The sequence below is a fragment of the Malaclemys terrapin genome, chromosome 6 (genome assembly GCF_027887155.1).
Source record: "Malaclemys terrapin pileata isolate rMalTer1 chromosome 6, rMalTer1.hap1, whole genome shotgun sequence".
In the NCBI taxonomy this organism is placed as follows: Eukaryota; Metazoa; Chordata; order Testudines; family Emydidae; genus Malaclemys; species Malaclemys terrapin.
In genome coordinates, this window is record NC_071510.1 from 132,708,402 (window position 1) to 132,727,427 (window position 19,026).

At 53.0% G+C, this 19,026-nt stretch overlaps 1 protein-coding gene across 1 annotated transcript in view; it reads right to left on the reverse strand.

Moving 5' to 3' along the window:
- LOC128838817 (uncharacterized) overlaps nucleotides 1–19,026 on the reverse strand; it is an 83,552-nt gene continuing 64,526 nt past the window's right edge. The window contains exons 9-14 of the mRNA XM_054031242.1: nucleotides 5,535–5,714; nucleotides 4,927–5,112; nucleotides 3,585–3,693; nucleotides 2,692–2,750; nucleotides 779–844; nucleotides 1–230 (exon numbers count right to left, since the gene is read on the reverse strand). Coding sequence (XP_053887217.1) covers nucleotides 190–230; nucleotides 779–844; nucleotides 2,692–2,750; nucleotides 3,585–3,693; nucleotides 4,927–5,112; nucleotides 5,535–5,714 — 641 coding nt within the window. The 3' untranslated portion in view covers nucleotides 1–189. The remainder of the gene's footprint in view (nucleotides 231–778; nucleotides 845–2,691; nucleotides 2,751–3,584; nucleotides 3,694–4,926; nucleotides 5,113–5,534; nucleotides 5,715–19,026) is intronic.

A 19,026-nucleotide genomic window follows, 5' to 3' on the forward strand; every position in this document is an offset into this window, starting at 1 on the left:
TCCTTTAGAATCTAAAATCTAAAGGTTTATTCATAAAAGGAAAAAGATAGAGATGAGAGTTAGAATTGGTTAAATGGAATCAGTTACATACAGTAATGGCAAAGTTCTTGGTTCAGGCTTGTAGCAGTGATAGAATAAACTGCAGGTTCAAATCAAGTCTCTGGAACATCCCCAGCTGGGATGGGTCATTCAGTCCTTTGTTCCGAGCTTCTGTTTGTAGCAAAGTTCATCTAGAAGTAAGAAGCAGGATTGAAGACAAGATGGAGGAGCTGCAGCTGCCTTTTATAGTCTCTTGCAATGTGGCCTCTGCTTTCTTTGTTCCAGCTACAAGCTGCCCAGCACATGGCCTGGAAAACCTCACAGTTCTGTCCATAGGCCTGTCCCTGCCTTGCTGAGTCACAAGGTGTATCTGCCGTCTCTCAATGGGTCAATTGTGTAGCTGATGGTCCTTAATGGGCCATCAAGCAGGCTAGGCAGAGCCGATGCCAAATCGTCTGGGGTGTCACCCAGAAACACAGCCCAAGTTTGAAATACAGATTGGATAGAGCCAATACTTATAACTTTAAATACAAAAATGATACATGCATCCAGATAGCATAATCATTACCAGCAAACCATAATCTTGTGATAGACACCTTATTTGACCCCCTTTATACAATATTTGGTGCCACTACAGGACTTTGGTTGCAACAATGATCTATACGGTCCCAGTTGATATTAATAATGTCACAGCGGGGCCCTGGGTGCCGCATGCTACCAGAGGCTGTGCCGTTCCTACCTTCAGCTCCGTGTTCTGGCGTCTGGATCGTGCAGTAAATATTTGGGGTGTCCCGGGGCTGGAGCTCTGGGGGTGGGAGACACAGAAGCACACTCACGGCGCTGAGCTGGCAGGAGGGGGCCAGAGCAGGACCCAGACAGCAGAGGCGAAACTCAGTGGCAGCGTGTGGCTGGTGCCCATCCTTGGAGCGGGGGAATTAGCCCCTGCTCCCCTTGGTCCCTGGTGTTGCTGGGAGCTAATACTGGTGGCACTGGGAGAAGCCTGGGGAGAGGAGCTGCCCGAAGCATTGACCCTGGCAGCCAGCTCCCGGCCCAGGAGAGACACCCAGAGCTCCTGCCAGGACCATCGACCAGCCGGCCGCCCCAGGGACAGGCACCGAGGGTGGCCACGGGCTAGTCAGCGTTAGCCTTGTGCTGCCAGGGAACGCTCCAGCGGGTGCCCTCCAGATGCAGCAGGGCATGGGGGTCTTCAGAGGATCCGTGGCCTGGCTCTGGCCCTTAGCTACCACCCACGCCCAGTAACCCGGCAGCGCAGGGCAGGGGGAGGCCAGGGCCAGCCCGCCCTGCTCCAAGGCCTGGCCCCTAAGCAGGGAGCTCAGGGAAGGATCCCAGACCCAGCTGGCATGGGGGCCAGGCACCTAAGCCAAGGGACCACGCGCTGAGGGTTATAACACTCAGTCAGGGGAGCCTGGAGCCAGCAGGGACCTGCAGGGAAGAGCCCGTGATAGACCCTGGGTGCAGCGGGCTGAGGACACCACCCAGGCTCAGGGAGGAGGGCTGTGGAGACCCTGGCCTGAGGCAGGAGTCTGAGCTCCGGGGCTGGGCAAAGGTCCCTCCAGAGAGGTGTGGGGTGGGAATGCCCCTGGCAGAGCCCCCCAGGGAGTGGCGGGAGCGGCCTTGGCAGAGCTGCCCCCGGGGAGCCCCATGTTACTAAATCCTGGGCGGGGCCGGGGGAGCTGAGGCAGGGTGACGGAGCTGCACCGCGGCTGACATGCTCCGGGGCTGCTTCCTAGGGCACCGGTCAGACAGCTCAGGGGTAGCTGTAACCTCCCCTGACCCCCCTCCCCATGGGGGGCTGGACTCCCGGCCCAGGGAAGGCGGGAGGGATGCACAGCCTGGCTCCTGCTCTTCCACTGACCAGGGTTTCCCGGGGAACAGCTGTAAAAACTCCGGAGCCCTGAAAACCAGGGGCGGCTGCAGCTAAGGCCAAGGGTGTAAGAGCCTCGTGTGCCCCCAAGCCCCAGCGAGCCCGACACAGGCCAGACTGCGCTGCAGGGCGCCCAGCCCAACCAGCTCCTCCACAGAGAAACCGTCCTGTGGGCAACCTGTGGGGTGCTACGTATGTCTGCCCGCCCGCCTGCTGCCAGGGCCCTCCACCGCCATGTGGGCAGCCCGCGGAGTGCTACGAACGTCCGCCTGCCTGCTGCCAGGGCCCCCACCGCCATGTGGCCGAGTCCGGCTGGGAGGGACTTGCATGCCTTCCCCAGGCAGCTCAGCCCCGCCAGTGGAGCCCGGGGACAGGCGCCGTAGCTGGGGACACAGTGGGGGCGGGTGGCCCCTAGCTGGGGACACGGTGGGGGTGGGTGGCCCCTAGCTGGGGAAGCGGTGGGGGCGGGTGGCCCCTAGCTGGGGAAGCGGTGGGGGCGGGTGGCCCCTAGCTGGGGACGCGGTGGGGGCGGGTGGCCCCTAGCTGGGGACGCGGTGGGGGCGGGTGGCCCCTAGCTGGGGACGCGGTGGGGGCGGGTGGCCCCTAGCTGAGGACGCGGTGGGGGCGGGTGGCCCCTAGCTGGGGACGCGGTGGGGGCGGGTGGCCCCTAGCTGGGGACGCGGTGGGGGCGGGTGGCCCCTAGCTGGGGACACGGTGGGGGCGGGTGGCCCCTAGCTGGGGACACGGTGGGGGCGGGTGGCTCCTACCTGTGTACAGCACCTCCCCGGCGTCCTTGGCACGGCGGCTCGCTTCAGCCTGGTGTTTCCTGGGGACAGCGAGAGGGACGTCCTGAGGGATGGGACAGGGCCAGCCGCTCCCCCCCCACACTCACCCGGCTGAAAAGGAGCATTGGGGGAGCCTCTGGGCTGCACCCCCGAAGCTCAGCAAAGGGCCCGGCTGGCTTCATACCACTTTGTGACAGCTCCATGCTGGGGCGTTGGGGTCCCTGTGCTGGGCCGGGCGGCCGGCGGCCCCGGGGGCTGTGGTGGGGGACAGGGACGGACCCAGCCTCACCCCTTGCTCATAAAACGCCCTCGCTGCAGTTGGGCCCCCTGTGCACAGAGCTAGAGGCATCAGAGCTCGAAATCCCAACACCCGTCTACACCAGGGCTGGCTCCGGCCCATCTGTGGGGGCGCTGAGCCTCTAGCCGCGCCTGCAGGGATTCCTTGCCGAGCTGCTCGCATGGGCACAGCCTGCAAGAGACGCGGCTGGCCCCAGAGAGCTCCCAGCCCCCACGAAGACCAGAGGGTCAGGGGGTGTAACAATGCCCGGGGCAGGTGAGGGGCAGGGGGTGCAGGTGGAGGCAGGCTAGGTCAGGTGGGGACAGGGTAGGCCAGGCGGGGACAGTCTAGGTCAGGTAGGGACGGGGTGGGTGGGGGCAGGCTAGGACAGGAGGGGGCAAAGTGGGCCAGGCAGGGGCGGGGCGGGCAGGGGGTAGGCTAGGCCAGGCTGGGGCAGGGGAGGGGAGGGCTACACAGATTAGCTGTGGGCACAATGAGCAGTTGGGAAAGTCCCTCCCAGGTAGGAAGAAACCCCCAGCCGAGAGTGCTGGGGCGGAGCTGGAGGCCGGCCAGGCTGGGCCCCACCGAACGCACTGACCTGGCGAGCATGAACCACCGCAGAAGGGCCCCTGCGCCCAGCAGCAACAGCACCACCGGCACTGCCACGGCTACCGCCAGGCCCCCGGGCTGGGGCGTCTGGGCCTCTCCTGCAAGCAACAGAACCAGAACCAGCAGGGTCAGAAAGAAAATAGGATCCGGTCCCTGCGCCCAGCCACAGCCCCTGTGCCCCCAGCAGTGCTGGCAGAGTGGGTCTGTCTGGGGGGGCAGGGGTGTGTCCCCCCCCCCCCAGGGAAGTGGGGATCTGTCTGCGTCCCTGGGGTGCAGCAGAGAGCTCCCCGCCTGCGCTGAGGCAGAGCTGGGTCTGTCGTGGCTTGGGACCCAACCCCAGCCACACTAGCTAGGGCAGGGCAGCCCAGCTGGCCCGTGGGCTCGCAGACACCTCGGCTTCAGGCTGCAGTCGGAGCCAGGCCCCAGCACCCACTGGCCACTTTCCCCAGGGCCAGACTGCTGTGCACGCTGGGGCAGACCCACCCCCAGGGCCTCGGGCTGCCGCAGTGGCTGTGGGGTCACAGCACCTACGGCAGGAGTTAGAGCCGGTGCCAGCGGCTGCAAAGCTGAGCGGGACAGATTGTAGCTAGGCTGGTCAGCCTGGCGTCACTGACACCCAGGGCCCCGCAGCGGAGAACAGCAGCACGTTCCCCCAGACGCAGCCTGCCCTGTGGGGCCAGCCGGGGAGAACAGCAGCACGCACCCCCCAGACGCAGCCTGCCCTGCGGGGCCAGCCGGGGAGAGCAGCAGAAGGGCACACGGCCACCCCAGGCTCTTGGGGTGCACTGGTGGGCACTTTGCGTGGCTGTAGGCCCCTGCACACCACCAGCAAACGCAGGGCGCTCTCTGAGCCCGGCTGCAAGGCAACGAGGGGCTCAGAGACCCCCGGCCGTGGCTCGTGCTCTGCTGGGTACAGCTGGTCAGGTGTTCTCTCTGCCGAGTGCTCGTTGGAACACACTCGGAGGCATGGGATGGGTGGACCCTGCGGAGCCGGGGGGCAGGTAACTCCCAGGGGTGTGGGTCGAGTGGGTCTTGGGGGGCATGGGCCAGATGGCTCCTGAGCCCCCCTCCTGCAGCTTGAAAATACTCCCACAACCCCCCCAGATCCTTGGGCCCCATGTGCTCAGGTACATTTACTCCATTCACATGCTCAGGACCGCCGTGGGGAGGGTGACTGCAGACCAGTCAGCCCCACTGGGCCGTGGGGAGAACGGTGTCCCTAGTCTCTGCTGCTCCTGCATGGGGAGCAGGGCCAGGAGCCGAGATCAGATCCACGCGCCTGCCCCCCCGGGGACACCATGGGTGGGACTCTCGGGGGGTCCCACACTTACCCTGCTGGCAGGTGGGTGTGTCACTCCAGACAGGCTGGCTCCCATTTCTGGCACATACTATCACAGGTGGTGATGGCCGATGTCCCTCTGGGCAGCTCAGTGTCACCAGTTCACCCGGGGAGTAGAACTGCCTCTTGGGGGCAAACTGCAATCTGGAGTCCCAGGTTCTGGGTATTTTACATTTTCCTGTGGGTAAAGGGGAGCAGAGTATTGGGGGTCACTGGAACCAGGCAGACTCCACTGAGTATTATGGGCTGAGCCTGAACCATGCTGGGCGCCCATCAGAGGGTGGGGAGGGGCTGCAAGGATCAGTTCCTCTCAGGATCAGGCCCCACGTGATCAGGTACATTTACTCTGTTCACACGCCGCGGACCAGTCAGCCCCACTGGGCCGTGGGGAGAACGGTGTTCCTAGTCTCTGCTGCTCCTGCACGGGGAGCAGGGCCAGGAGTCGGGATCAGATCCACACGCCTGCCCCCCTGGGGACACCGTGGATGGGAAGCTGTTCATTGCAGCAGGACTCTCCCCACGGCCTCTCAGCAGCCTGGCTGGAGCCCTCCCCGGCCAGACGGCACCCGGCCAGCCCCAGGGCCGGCTCCCCGCACTCACTGACACACGTGTGTGCCCCCGAATCCCACTCGAATCGTCCCGACTCCATCTCTCTGCACGTCACACTGAACGAGTCCTGCTGGAACTCCTGACGACAGGTCACCCGACCCTTGGCGCCGACGCCGAACTCCGTCTGTGCAGGGTCAAAATCCACGTGCCTCATCCAGTCATTGCACATCCCTGTAAAAGGAACAGGAGAGCGGCCATGGGGACGCGTCTGCCCTACGGTCTGACAGCCCCTGGCTTTGGGGAGCCGGCCCCAGGGTCGCACAGCTGTTGGGGCCGGTCCTGCATAAATGGTCCTAAGCTAGCGAACAGGAGCAGCAAACGGGAGTTTAGAGAAGCAGTGTGAGAATCAGACACACCTACCAAACATTCCCTAAACTTAGGCCAATAAATCCCTGCAAACAAACTCTGCAAAAGTAAATACAACGCAGTCAAGAGTCCAGCAGAAGAGTGTGTGTGTATGGGGGGGCGGTACCCAGGCTATTGCACTGAATGTAGCATGTACGATCTGCCTTGTGGGCAGGTGGCACAGGTGTGCATTCGGTGAAAGCAACTCCTGGCCCTCAGAGGCTACGTATAAGCTCTTGAGAGCAGAGTGGCTGAACCAAAGGAGCTGAGGGAGACAGAGACGTACATAGATAAGACTTTCTGGGACACAGTAGAACGGTCCCACTGTGACGAACTGGGCCTGTTCTTGCTGGGGTGTGTGAATGCTGACAGGAGAGTGTGACTAGGATGGTCTGCATTGGGGGATGGGAGTCTGCCCAAGGGAACATACCTGAGCTTGTAACATGAGAACCCAGGAAGGGGTTGGAGGCCAGGTGACTCCGGGCCCGGGAAACTGAACAAAGGCTGTGGGAGGGGTCGCTGAAGGAGAGTGCTGGAAGCAGGCTGGGGAGATGGCTGGGAGACAGAGATGGCTCTGACCCCCCCCCCCCGAAGGGGGGTGGGCTGGAATGCCCTGGGACCCCAAGCTGGACTTAACTGAGGGGGTCCTGTTGTCTGTGCCTGCAAGACCTGTCTTGGACTGTATTCCTGTCATCCAAATAAACCTCCTGCTTTACTGGCTGGCTGAGAGTCATGGTGAATCGCAGGAAGCCGGGGGTGCAGGGCCCTGAGTCCCCCAATACTCCGTGACAACTGGTGGCAGCGGCGGGATCTACTGCACCCCGTGGACGGCGCTTCCTGCAGTAAGTGACTGGGGAGCAGTAAAACGAAGGGGGATTGACGGGGACCAGGCCGGCTGAAGAGTGGGAGAGAGACGGTTATTACCCCTGGGAGTGTGTGACCAGCGAGAAGGACTTTTGCAGTAACAGGGTCCCCCGGGGGGATCGCAGCGAGTGGTCCCAGGGGCGGAGGAGTCTGCAGCTCGACCCTGGCAGAGAGGCGGTGACATCGAGAAGGGCTGGCACACTAGGGGTCCCCCTGGGAACTGTGGGGAGCTGTGAGCACACAGGCCGGTGAGTGGCCAGAAGGAAGATGTATGCCAAGCGGCTTAAGAGCGACCTGGTGGAGCTGTGCAAGCAGAGGCGGCTGCGCATTGGGAGGCTCACCAAAGAACAGCTCATTGCCCAGCTGGAGGCGGAAGATCGCGCGAATGAACTGATCCCTGTGTCTCAGGGAAGCAGCCTGGCAAATGCAGCGCAGGCACCAGTGTCTGTCCCAGCTGGGAGTGGTCAGCCGGCTGCTGAGGGCTTCCCGAGACCCCTCCTTCCTATGCCTAGGGGAAGGGTGGGGAGGAGCCCAGCAAATACCGAAGGCGCCGTGACCCCCCCGGCCAGCAGGGGATCCCCCCGGCGAAGCCCGCCGGCCAGCAGAGGATCCTCCCGGTGACGTTCGGCATCCGTGGAGCGGAATTGGCTGGAATGGGAGAAAGAGCTAAAACTGAGAGAGCTGGAGGATCGTGAACGACAGAGACAGCATGAACGGGAGGAGAAAGAGAGACAGCATCAGCGTGAACGGGAGGAGAAAGAGAGACAGAGACAGCATGAACGGGAGGAGAATGAGAGACAGAGACAGCATGAAGAGAGACAGAGACAGGAGAATGAGAGACAGCGTCAGCATGACCTGGAACTGGCGAGATTGAAGGGCAGCGAACCCCCGGCTGCGGTGAGTGAGGGGGGACCCAGGACTGCACGGAGCTTTGATAAGTGCATCATGGCCCCATACAAGGAGGGGGAGGACATGGATGACTTCCTGGAGGCCTTTGAGACGGCCTGCGAGCTGCACCGGGTTGATCCCGCGGACAGACTCTGGGTCCTTACCCCCTTACTGGACCCCAAAGCCGTGGCATTGTACCGCCAACTGGGAGAGGCAGAGAAAGGGGACTACGAACTATTCAAAAAGGCCCTGCTACGTGAGTTTGGGCTGACTCCTGAGATGTACCGGGAAAGGTTCCGGAGTCAAGATAAAACCCCTGAGATCTCATATCTGCAACTAGCCGTCCGCATGGAAAGATACGCCAGCAAGTGGGCTGGTGGGGCCCAGACGAAGGAGGACCTGATTAAACTGCTGGTACTGGAGCAACTGTATGAGCGGTGCCCATCCGACCTGAGGCTGTGGTTGGTGGACAGAAAGCCAGAGAACCCGCGACACGCCGGGCAGCTGGCCGATGAGTTTGTAAAGAGCCGGTCAGGAGATAAAAGGGAGGAGTCCCAAAGGAACAGTCCCACCACAACGCAGAGAGAGAGTCACCATGGGACCTCCCCATGGGAAAATACAGAAAAACCCCATCAGAAGGGAGCATCCGGCGTCAGGACCATCCGACCTACTCAAGGGGACCCATGGGACATGGGCTGCTACCACTGTGGCCAAAAGGGCCACATACGGGCCCAGTGCCCTAGGCTCAGGGACAGACTGAGCAGACCGAACCCACAGAGGGTTGACTGGGTAGAGACCCAGCCCGGCGAAAGGCAGCATTCCCAGGGGAGGGGGGCTGGCAGAGTACCACCTGCTAAGGAGGGAGGAGAGCTCCAGGCCAGCTCCTCTAGGGGGCTGGATGCTCCAGACTCAGGGTTTTTGGTTTATATGGTAGGCGCGGGGCTGTCCCTCCGGAGAGAGTACCTTGTTCCCCTGGAGGTGGATGGGAGGAAGGTCAATGGATACTGGGATACGGGCGCAGAGGTGACGCTGGCCCGGCCCGAGGTGGTGGCCCCAGATTAGGTGGTGCCCAACACCTACCTGACCCTGACGGGGGTGGGCGGAACACCAGTCAAAGTACCCGTGGCAAGGGTACACCTGAAGTGGGGGGCCAAGGAGGGCCCCAAGGATGTGGGGGTACACCCGTATTTGCCCACTGAGGTATTGATGGGGGGGGACCTGGAGAACTGGCCAAGCAACCCCCAAAAGGCACTGGTTGTGACCCGCAGTCAGAGCCGGCAAGGGGCACTGCGCCCTGGCCTTGGGGGGGGTGCCTTGCCTGAGGCGCAGGACCCTAACCTGGTGGGGAGGGAACGCCCAGGGACACGGCTCAGGGAGGCTGCAGCTTCAGGCCCAGCGGGCGAGGAAGAGCAGGTGGCCATCCCTGTCCCAGCTGCTGAGTTCCAGGCCGAGTTACAGAGAGACCCCTCCTTGCGGAAGATAAGGGACCTAGCCGACCTCAATGCGGTACAGACCATGGGACGAGGTGGCCGGAAAAGGTTCCTGTGGGAGAAGGGGTTCCTGTACCGAGAATGGGCTCCCCCAGGGGAAATGGAGTCAGGGGGGATCAGGAGGCAGCTGGTGGTACCCCAGAAGTATCGCCGCCAGCTGCTGTGCCGGGCCCATGACATTCCCCTCTCAGGGCACCAGGGAACCTGGCGTACCCAGCAGAGGCTGCTACGGAGCTTTTACTGGCCTGGGGTCTTTGTTACTGTCCGACAGTACTGCCGATCCTGTGACCCCTGTCAGAGGGGGAGGAAGGCCTGGGACAAGGGGAAAACAGCTTTAGGACCCTTGCCCAGCATAGAGGAGCCTTTCCGGAGGGTGGCCAAGGTTAAAAGGGCGGCTCTGAACCAAGAGAGCCCAAAGCACAGACCTCCAGACTGGAGCGCTGGGAGAAGACCACAGCCCAGTTGGAGCCCCAGAGGTATGGGGGTGGGAAAAGGGCACAGGCCGCATAAACCTTCCCACATGCGAACTGCGAGTGCCAACAAGCACCCCCGACCTAAGGGGGGGCGTGAAACTGGAGGGGCCTGGTGTAATTCTCACCAAGGAATGGGAGGGATGCGGGGGCATCCATGGGAACGGGGGTAGGTTCGAACTTCCCCGGGTCACTGGCTAAAGTGACCCTGCTCAGTTCGGTCTCGAAGGGGGGAGAGATGTGACGAACTGGGCCTGTTCTTGCTGGGGTGTGTGAATGCTGACAGGAGAGTGTGACTAGGATGGTCTGCATCGGGGGATGGGAGTCTGCCCGAGGGAACATACCTGAGCTTGTAACATGAGAACCCAGGAAGGGGTTGGAGGCCAGGTGACTCCAGGCCCGGGAAACTGAACAAAGGCTGTGGGAGGGGTCGCTGAAGGAGAGTGCTGGAAGCAGGCTGGGGAGATGGCTGGGAGACAGAGATGGCTCTGACCCCCCCCCCCCCCGAAGGGGGGTGGGCTGGAATGCCCTGGGACCCCAAGCTGGACTTAACTGAGGGGGTCCTGTTGTCTGTGCCTGCAAGACCTGTCTTGGACTGTATTCCTGTCATCCAAATAAACCTTCTGCTTTACTGGCTGGCTGAGAGTCATGGTGAATCGCAGGAAGCCGGGGGTGCAGGGCCCTGAGTCCCCCAATACTCCGTGACACCCACCCCCAGTCTGACAGCCTCTGTGCTGTTGAGGAGGATGAAAGTCTCAGGGAAGGAGAACATCCAACTGGAACAGAAGGAACCAATCCTGTAATTGTGACCATCCTGTGACACTGCTCCCCATATTTGTCATTATTATTATGAAATGATTGTGTCATAATTATAATGTATTTTCTACAAGATAAAATGTGAGTAGTATACGGCTCGATAGCATTCATCACCATGCATTTTTGACAGGTTTCCATACCCCATTTAGGGCTTATGTCCCGCCTTCCCACGCCATTTCCGTTGGCGCCAAAAATACTCTATGACCTTTTTAATTTCGCATGCCAGCAGTCTCGTTCCATTTTGGTTTGGGTGGCAGAAAGACACAGACACCAAAATCAGCTCTGCCTGGGAAGGCTTCAGCTAAGGAATTGCCCAGCACTCAAGTGCTCACCCCCTCTGGGATGTAAACCCCAAACTGTATCGTCTGGTGCTGCCCAGAGACCTGCACAGCGCAAGTTCATGAAAATCACCCCTCCCTCAATGTGGAGAGAGATCTGCACAGCTTTTGGCCACCCCCGCAGTTATGAATTCCACAAACTGGTTTTAGAGAAAACACAAACAAGTTTATTAGCTACACAAGATAGATTAAGTGATTAGAAGGGATAGCAAACAGATCAAAGCAGATCACCCAGCAAATAAAACAAAAATGACCAGGAAGCTTTGCCAACAGGGGCTGCTAACGGGGAGTTTCACAAGGGAGTTCTCCAGGTGAAGGAGGAGCAAATAGAGCACCCTTGGGGTAAGTGATTGTCTGTAGTGTGTGTGTGTGCTTGTGTTGGGGGTTACTTGCTGTGTGCTGAGCTTGTGTTTGTCCATCTGTTTGGTTGGTTGGTTGGTTGAAGGACCATGTGCTGTGGCTGGTAGTTGGAAGCTGTGAGCTTCAAAGGAAGGTTTGATAGCTAGAAGCCTCTGTTTATTGGCTGAGCCTTAGTCAGTGGGCGGGGCTATCAAGCAGGCCAGGGCTGTGCTTCTGCCTGCTCTTTTTTATTGAAACGCTCCTGTAAATAAAGGACTGTGTCTTCATTTAGGCATGTCTTTTCAAGTGTTTATTCCCTTAAAAGCCTTCATATAACTCTCACCTCTCTTTGTTAAAAAGTGGGGGAAGAAGCGATCTTCTTCTTCTCTCTAATCCAATGGTTTATAAAATAAGGGGTTTATAAACTGCCTGTTTCTAAAAACCTGGGGTTTTAAACCTAGGGTGCTTCTGCCTGCTCTTTTTTATTACAACACATACAAAAGGGATGTGACTTAGATTTGTCTTTTCAAGTCATTATCCCTTTGCAAAACTTAATGTAACTTTAACATGTGATTGTAAAAAAGCAGGTAAAGAAGCAAACTTCTTCTCTGTGATCCACTGCCTCACAGATGCTGCTTTGCTAACAGGAGCTTTGCTGCAGCTTCACATTGTTTTTACTAAAAAAACAACCCCTGTTAGTTTAAAATCTAGGGGGGAATTTTAAAAAATGTTTGTTACTAAAAGCTTATGGTTTTAATTTTTATAAAAACCCCTCTGTAAAAGGGCTACATGGCGGGGAAAATGCTGGGGGTCTGTTTCTTAGATAAGAATAAAATAGTTAAAAGGGAGGGGGGAGAGAGGAGGAGAGGGGAAGAGTGGGGAGATGGCTCTTGTTTAAAATCTTGGGACTCTAGAATTGGTTCAGGAAAATGAATTCTATAATGCTGTTGTAGAACAACCTCTGACTGGTCCGATCCAAAGGCGGTGATAACAAGTCTGAGAGGGTCTGAACCAGGGAAGTTGCCTCATTCTACAGAAAGACTTGAAAGGTGAGAATTCTCTCTCTCTGATTCAACCATGTGCTGTCTATCTTTGCCTTTTGCAAAGGGGGCTCTCTTTCCCCTTTTCTTGCCCTGTTCTTTCTTTTAACCTCTCTTTTTTCTTAACCTACACTGGTATTGAATAGTTTAAATGCTTTTTATTCACTTTTTTACTGTGTGCTTACCAGACAGGCTTTGCCTTAGTAAATTCCCTTTTTAAACATAGTTTTCAATATTTAACTTTTTTCTTAACACACCCTGATATTTAATACACCTTTTACATTTATCTCAATTTTTTAAATTCTTTAATAGCCTAACAAAATAGGCCTTTCACATCATCTCTCCTTACTCAAACTCACTAAAAATCTTTATTCTTTAAAACTAGACCTTTAAAAACAAAAATATTTCTATTCTTTCATAACCTGCCAAACTAGCCCTTTACAAACATCTTTCCTTACTCAACCACATCCAATAACCTTTCTTTCCCTTTTTCTGTAAACCTTACCCAAACTTCCTTTTTTCATCTTTAAACTCTCTCACACTATTCTTTCAACCTTTTTCTCTAAGTGTATCCAAGCACAAACACAGACAACACTTCCCTTATTCAAATACACACACACACAATTTTTCAAAATGGATGATGGCGCCAAACTTTGGCGCCAATGGAAGTGGGGTAGGAAGGTGGGACATAAACCCTAAATGGGGCGTGGAAACCTGTCAAAAATGCATGGTGATGAATGCTATTGATCCATATACTACTGATGTGAGGTATCATTGTAAATTATTAATTACTGAATAGGATTATCCTATTTGTGTGCATGTATCATTTCTGTATCTACAGTTAGGAATATGAACTATACATCTGTACTACAAAAGTGTTTGCACCTGGGGAATGCTTACTAGACAGAATGCAAACAGTCTGGCTGGCTAGCTGGGGACAAGTCAATGGACCATTAGGGAGAACAATATGTCTTTGAAGATGCTAATCTCCCACTTTCCTGGAATGCTACAAATGGCCTTTGACTCATGGCTGCTTTGACACTGCAGGGTCATGTGATCATGTCACCTGGTATTGGACTCCATGGTAAAATACCAGTATTTTTCCATGGGGGGGGGGGGTAACCACACTGGAAAACAAAGAGTTCCCGCCATATGTAAAACCCATTTGAGGCAGGGAAGTGAGATAATCAAGGTTGATTCTTCACTGAATCCCCACCCAAGATGACTGCTGAAAACACCTAAAACTGTACTGGGGAAGAACGGACTGAACCCAGGCTGGGAAGGTGTCTGGTCTGTAAAAGAAATACCTGGAGTTTTGAGCTGCAATCTGCATAAAACAACATTAAGCATGAGAAATTACTGTTTGTAACCAGTTTCTTTAGTATCTAAGCTTATACAGCATTTTTGTTCTATTTGCTGGGTAATCTGCTTTGATCTGTTTGCTATCCCTTCTAATCACTTAATCTATCTTGTGTAGCTAATAAACTTGTTTGTGTTTTCTCTAAAACCAGCTTGTGGAATTCATAACTGTGGGGGAAGCCCAAAGCTGTGCAGATCTCTCTCCACAGTGAGTGAGGGGATGAATTTCATGAGCTTGTGCTGTGCAGTTCTCTGTGCAGTGCAAAATGATACAATTTGGGGTTTACATCCCAGAGAGGGTGAGTACTTGAGTGCTGGGCAATTCATTAGCTGAAGCCTTCCCATGCAGAGCTGATTTCAGTGTCTGTGTCTTTCTGCAGCTGGGGGGTGTCCCTGCCTGTGTGTGCTGGAGGAGGCTTGAGGGCCTGGCTCAGCAGGGCAGTGTAAGGGAGCCCAGGCTGGTGGGACAGGCAGGTTTAGTGGTACCCCAGTACATCGGGTGGCACTCTGGGGGGGGGGCAACCTGTCACACCTCCTTCCAGATGATGCCATGGTATCCTCTCGCACTGAGGACACCCCTCCAGAGGAGGGGACTCCTGTTATTAGGAAAAGACAGGTAATAGTTATGGGGATTCAATTATTAGAAACATAGATAGCTGGACCAGGAGAACTGTAGGGTGATTTCCCTGTGGGTGTGAAGGTTGTGGCTCTCTCAAGACATCTAGATAGAGTTATGTGCAGTTCTGGGGAGGAGCCGACGGTCATGGTACAGGTAGGTACCAGTGACAAAAGGGAAAGGTAGGAGAGAAGTTCTGGAGGCCAAAATTAGGCTGCTAGGTAAGAGATTGAAGTCCAGGACCTCCATGGTAGCATTCACTGAAATGCTTCCAGTTCAACGCCCAGGGCCAGTTAGACAGAACTGCAGGGTTTCAATGCGTGGGTGAGATGATGGTGTAGGGAGGAGGGACTTAGGTTTATTAGGAACTGGGGAACCTTTGGGGAAAGGAGGAGCCTATACAGGAAGGATGGGCACCACCCAAACCAAAATGGACCGAGACTGCTGGCATGAGAAATTTAAAAGGTCGTAGGGAGTTTTTAAACTAAGGGCTGTGGGAAAGCCGACAGGTGAGCAGGATCATGCGGTTCAGACAGAGACATCCTTTAGGGGAGGGTCTGTTAAAGGGGATTATCTATATCCTAGCAAAGAGGAAAGGATAGAAATTGTTAACGTACAGGTAGGAGCTGAAGAGAAACAGGGAAACAGAAAAGAATCCCATTCAATGACATCACATGAAGGCAGACAAGTAAATATTGACAAAGATTGTAAATGCTTCTATACAAATGCAAGAAGTCTAAACACTAAGATGGGTGAACTGGAGTGCCTGGTATTAACTGAGGTTATGGATATAACTGGCAGTACAGAAACTTGGCAGAACAACAATAATTAATGGGACAGGGTAATACCTGGGTACAAAATAGACAGGAATGGCAGAACAGGTGATGCTCGTGGGGGTGTGGCACTGCATGTGAAAGAAAGTGTAAAATCAAATATAATAAAACAATGACTCAAACTGTACCATATAATCTTTATGGATGGAGATTCTGTGCTTGAATATTAAGAGTATAGCAGTAGGAATATTCTACCAACCACATGACCAGGATGGTGATTGTGAAATGCTCAGGAAGATTAGAGAGGCTACAAAAACAGAAAACCCAATAATAATGGGGGATTTCAGCTATCCCCATATTGCCTGGGAACATGTCACCTCAGGCCGGGAGGCAGAGATACCATTTCTAGACACCACTAATGACAGCTTCTTAGAGCAGCCAGTCCTGGAACTCCGAAGGTCAGAGGCTATCTTGATTTAGTCCTAAATGGCACACAGGATCTGGTCCAAGAGGTGAATATAGCTGAACTGCTTGGTAATAGTAACCATAATGTAATTAAATTTAGCATCCTTGTAGGGGGAGAAACTCACCACGCAGCATTTAACTTCCAAAAGGGGAACTACACAAAAATGCACAAGCTAATCAAATGGAAATTAAAAGGAACAGTCGTAAGAGTGAAATGCCTGCAAGCTGCAAGGAAACTTTTTAAAACCACCACAATAGAGGCTCAAACTACATAGAGACACAAAATAAAATACAAAATACTAAGAGGGCCAAAAAAAATGCCGCCATGGTGAAACAAGTAAAAGTAACGTAAAAGCGGTGGTTAGAGGCAAAAAGACATGCTTTAAAAATTGGAAGGAGGGGAAAAAAATGGTCTTCTTAACTTCTGAGGATAGGACAAGAAGCAATGGGCTTAAATTGCAGCAAGGGAGGTTTAGGTTGGACATTAGGAAAAACTTCCTAACTGTCAGGGTGGTTAAGCACTGGAATAAATTGCCTGGGGAGGTTGTGGAATCTCCATCTGTGACGTTATTGATATAATCTGGGACCATATAGAACATGGTTGCAACCAAATTCCTGTAGTGGCCCCAAATCTTGTAAAAAGGGGGTCTAAGACAACGTTATGGTTTGCTGATTATGATTATGCTGTCTATATGTGTGTATCAATTTTGTAGTTGAAGTTATGAATGTTGGCTCTGTACTGTATGTATTTCAAACTTATGCTATGCTTCTGGGAGACATCCCAGACAAGTTGGTGTTAGCTCTGCCTAGCCTGCTTGATGGCCCATTAAGGACCATAAGCTATACAATTGATCCATGGAGAGAAGGCAGATACGCCTTGTAACTCAGCAAAGTATGCAGGAACTTCCCCATGTGACTCCAGACTCCATTTTGCTGTAATTTTCCACAGTAAGAACAAAGAGGTGTTCTTACACCTGGAAAAGACTATAAAAGGCTGATGCCTCGTCTCCATCTTGTCTTCAATCCTGCTTCTTACTTCTGGAGGGACTTTGCTACAAACAGAAGCTCTACACAAAGGACTGATGACCAATCCCAGCTGGGGATGTATTCCAGAGACTTGATTTGAACCTGCAGTTTATTCTATCACTGCTACAAGCCTGAACCAAGAACTTTGCCATGATTGTATGTAATCGATTCCATTTAACCGATTCTAACTCTCATCTATATCTTTTCCTTTTATGAATAAACCTTTAGATTTTAGATTCTAAAGGAGTGGCAACAGCGTGATTTGTGGGTAAGATCTGATTTGTATATTGACCTGGGTCTGGGCCTTGGTCTTGTGGCATCAGGAGAACCTTTTTTCTTTTACTGGGGTATTGGTTTTCATAATCATTTATCCCCATATCGAGTGGCACTGGTGGTGATACTGGGAAACTGGAGTGTCTAAGGGAATTGCTTGTGTGACTTGTAGTTAGCCAGTGCGGTGAGACCAAAGTCTTCACTGTCTGGCTGGTTTGGTTTGCCTTAGAGGTGGAAAAACCCCAGCCTTGGGCAGTAACTGCCCTGTTTAAGCAATTTGTCCTGAATTGGCACTCTCAGTTGGGTCCCGCCAGAACCGCATCATCACACCATCATTAGGATTTTTAAAAGCAGGTTGGACAAACACCTGTCAGGGATAGTCTAGATAATACTTAGTCCTGCAATGAGTGCAGGGAACTGGATTAGAGACCTCTCGAGGTCCCTTCCAGTTCTATAATTCTATGATCCTATATAAAGGAGTATAAATTCTGGCAAGTCAGGTATAAAACTATAATTAGGCAGGCCAAAAAAAGAATTTGAAGAGCAAGTAGCAAAATGCACAAAAACTCAGAAATTTTTTTAAGTACATCAGAAGCGTGAAGCCTGCCCAACAATCAGTGGGGCCACTGGACAATCAAGGTGCTGAAAGAGCACTCAAGGAAGATGAGGTCATTGTGTAGAAGCTAAAGGAATTATTTGCATCGGTCTTCACTACAGAGCATGTGAGGGAGATTCCCAAACCTGAGCCATTCTTTTTAGGTGACAAATCTGAGGAACTGTCCCAGATTGAGGTGTCATTAGAGGAAGTTTTACTTTTAATGGGGTATTGGTTTTCATAACCATTTGTCCCCACATCGAGTGGCACTGGTGGTGATACTGGGAAACTGGAGTGTTTAAGGGAATTGTCACACAAGTCACACAAGCAATTCCCTTAGACACTCCAGTTTCCCAGTATCACCACCAGTGCCACTCGATATGGGGACAAATGGTTATGAAAACCAATACCCCAGAACAAATTGATAAACTAAACAGTAATAAGTCACCAGGTCCAGATGGTATTCATCTAAGAGTTCTGAAGGAACTCAAATATGAAATTGCAGGACTACTAACTGTGGTATTTAACCTGTCATTTAAATCAGCTTCTGTACCAGATGACTGGAGAATAGCTAATGTGATGCCAATTTTTTTTTAAGTATCAGAGGGGTAGCCGTGTTAGTCTGAATCTGTAAAAAGCAACAGAGGGTCCTGTGGCACCTTTGAGACTAACAGAAGTACTGGGAGCATAAGCTTTCGTGGGTCAGAACCTCACTTCTTCAGATGCCATCTGAAGAAGTGAGGTTCTGACCCACGAAAGCTTATGCTCCCAGTACTTCTGTTAGTCTCAAAGGTGCCACAGGACCCTCTGTTTAATTTTTTTTTAAAGGCTCTAAAGGTGATCCTAGCAATTATAGGACAGTAAACCTAATTTCAGTACCAGGCAAATTAGTTGAAACTCTAGTAAGGAACAGAATGATCAGACTCATAGATGAACATGATTTGTTGGGGAAGAGTCAACATGTTTTTTGTAAAGGGAAATCATGCCTCACCAATCTACTAGAATTCTTTGAGGGGGTTAAAAAGTATGTGGACAAGGGGGATCTAGTGAACATACTATACTTGGACTTTCAGAAAGCCACAAGGTCCCACACAAAGGCCCTTAAGCAAAGTAAGCTGTCATGGGATAAGAGGGAAGGTCCTCTCCGGGATCAATAACTGGCTAAAAGATAGGAAACAACGGGTAGGAATAAATGTTCAATTTTTTTAATGAAGAGAGGTAAATAGCAAGGTCCCCCAGGGATCTATACTAGGACCCCTGCTGTTCAACCAATTCATAAATGATCTGGAAAAACTGGTAAACAGTGAGGTGGCGAAGCTTGCAGATGATACAAAACTACTCAAGATAGTTAAGTCCAAAGCAAAGAGTTAGAAAGGGATCTCGTGACTGGACAACAAAATGAAATTCAATGTTGATAAATGCAAAATTATGTACATTGGAAAACATAATCCCAACTATACATATAAAATGATGGGGTCTAAATTAGCTGTTACCACTCAAGAAAGAGATCTTGGAGTCACTGTGGACAGCTGTCTGAAAACCACCATTCAAAGTGCAGCAGCAGACAAAAAAGTGAACAGAATGTTAGGAAACATTAGGAAAGGGATAGGCAATAAGACAGAAAATATCATCATGGCATTATATAAATCCATGGTGCACCCACACCTGGAATACTGCGAGCAGGTCTGGTTACCTCATCTCAAAAAAAAAAAAATTGGAATTGGAAAAGGTTCAGAGAAGAAGAACAAAAATGATTAGGGGTTTGAAACAGCTTCCCTATGAGGAG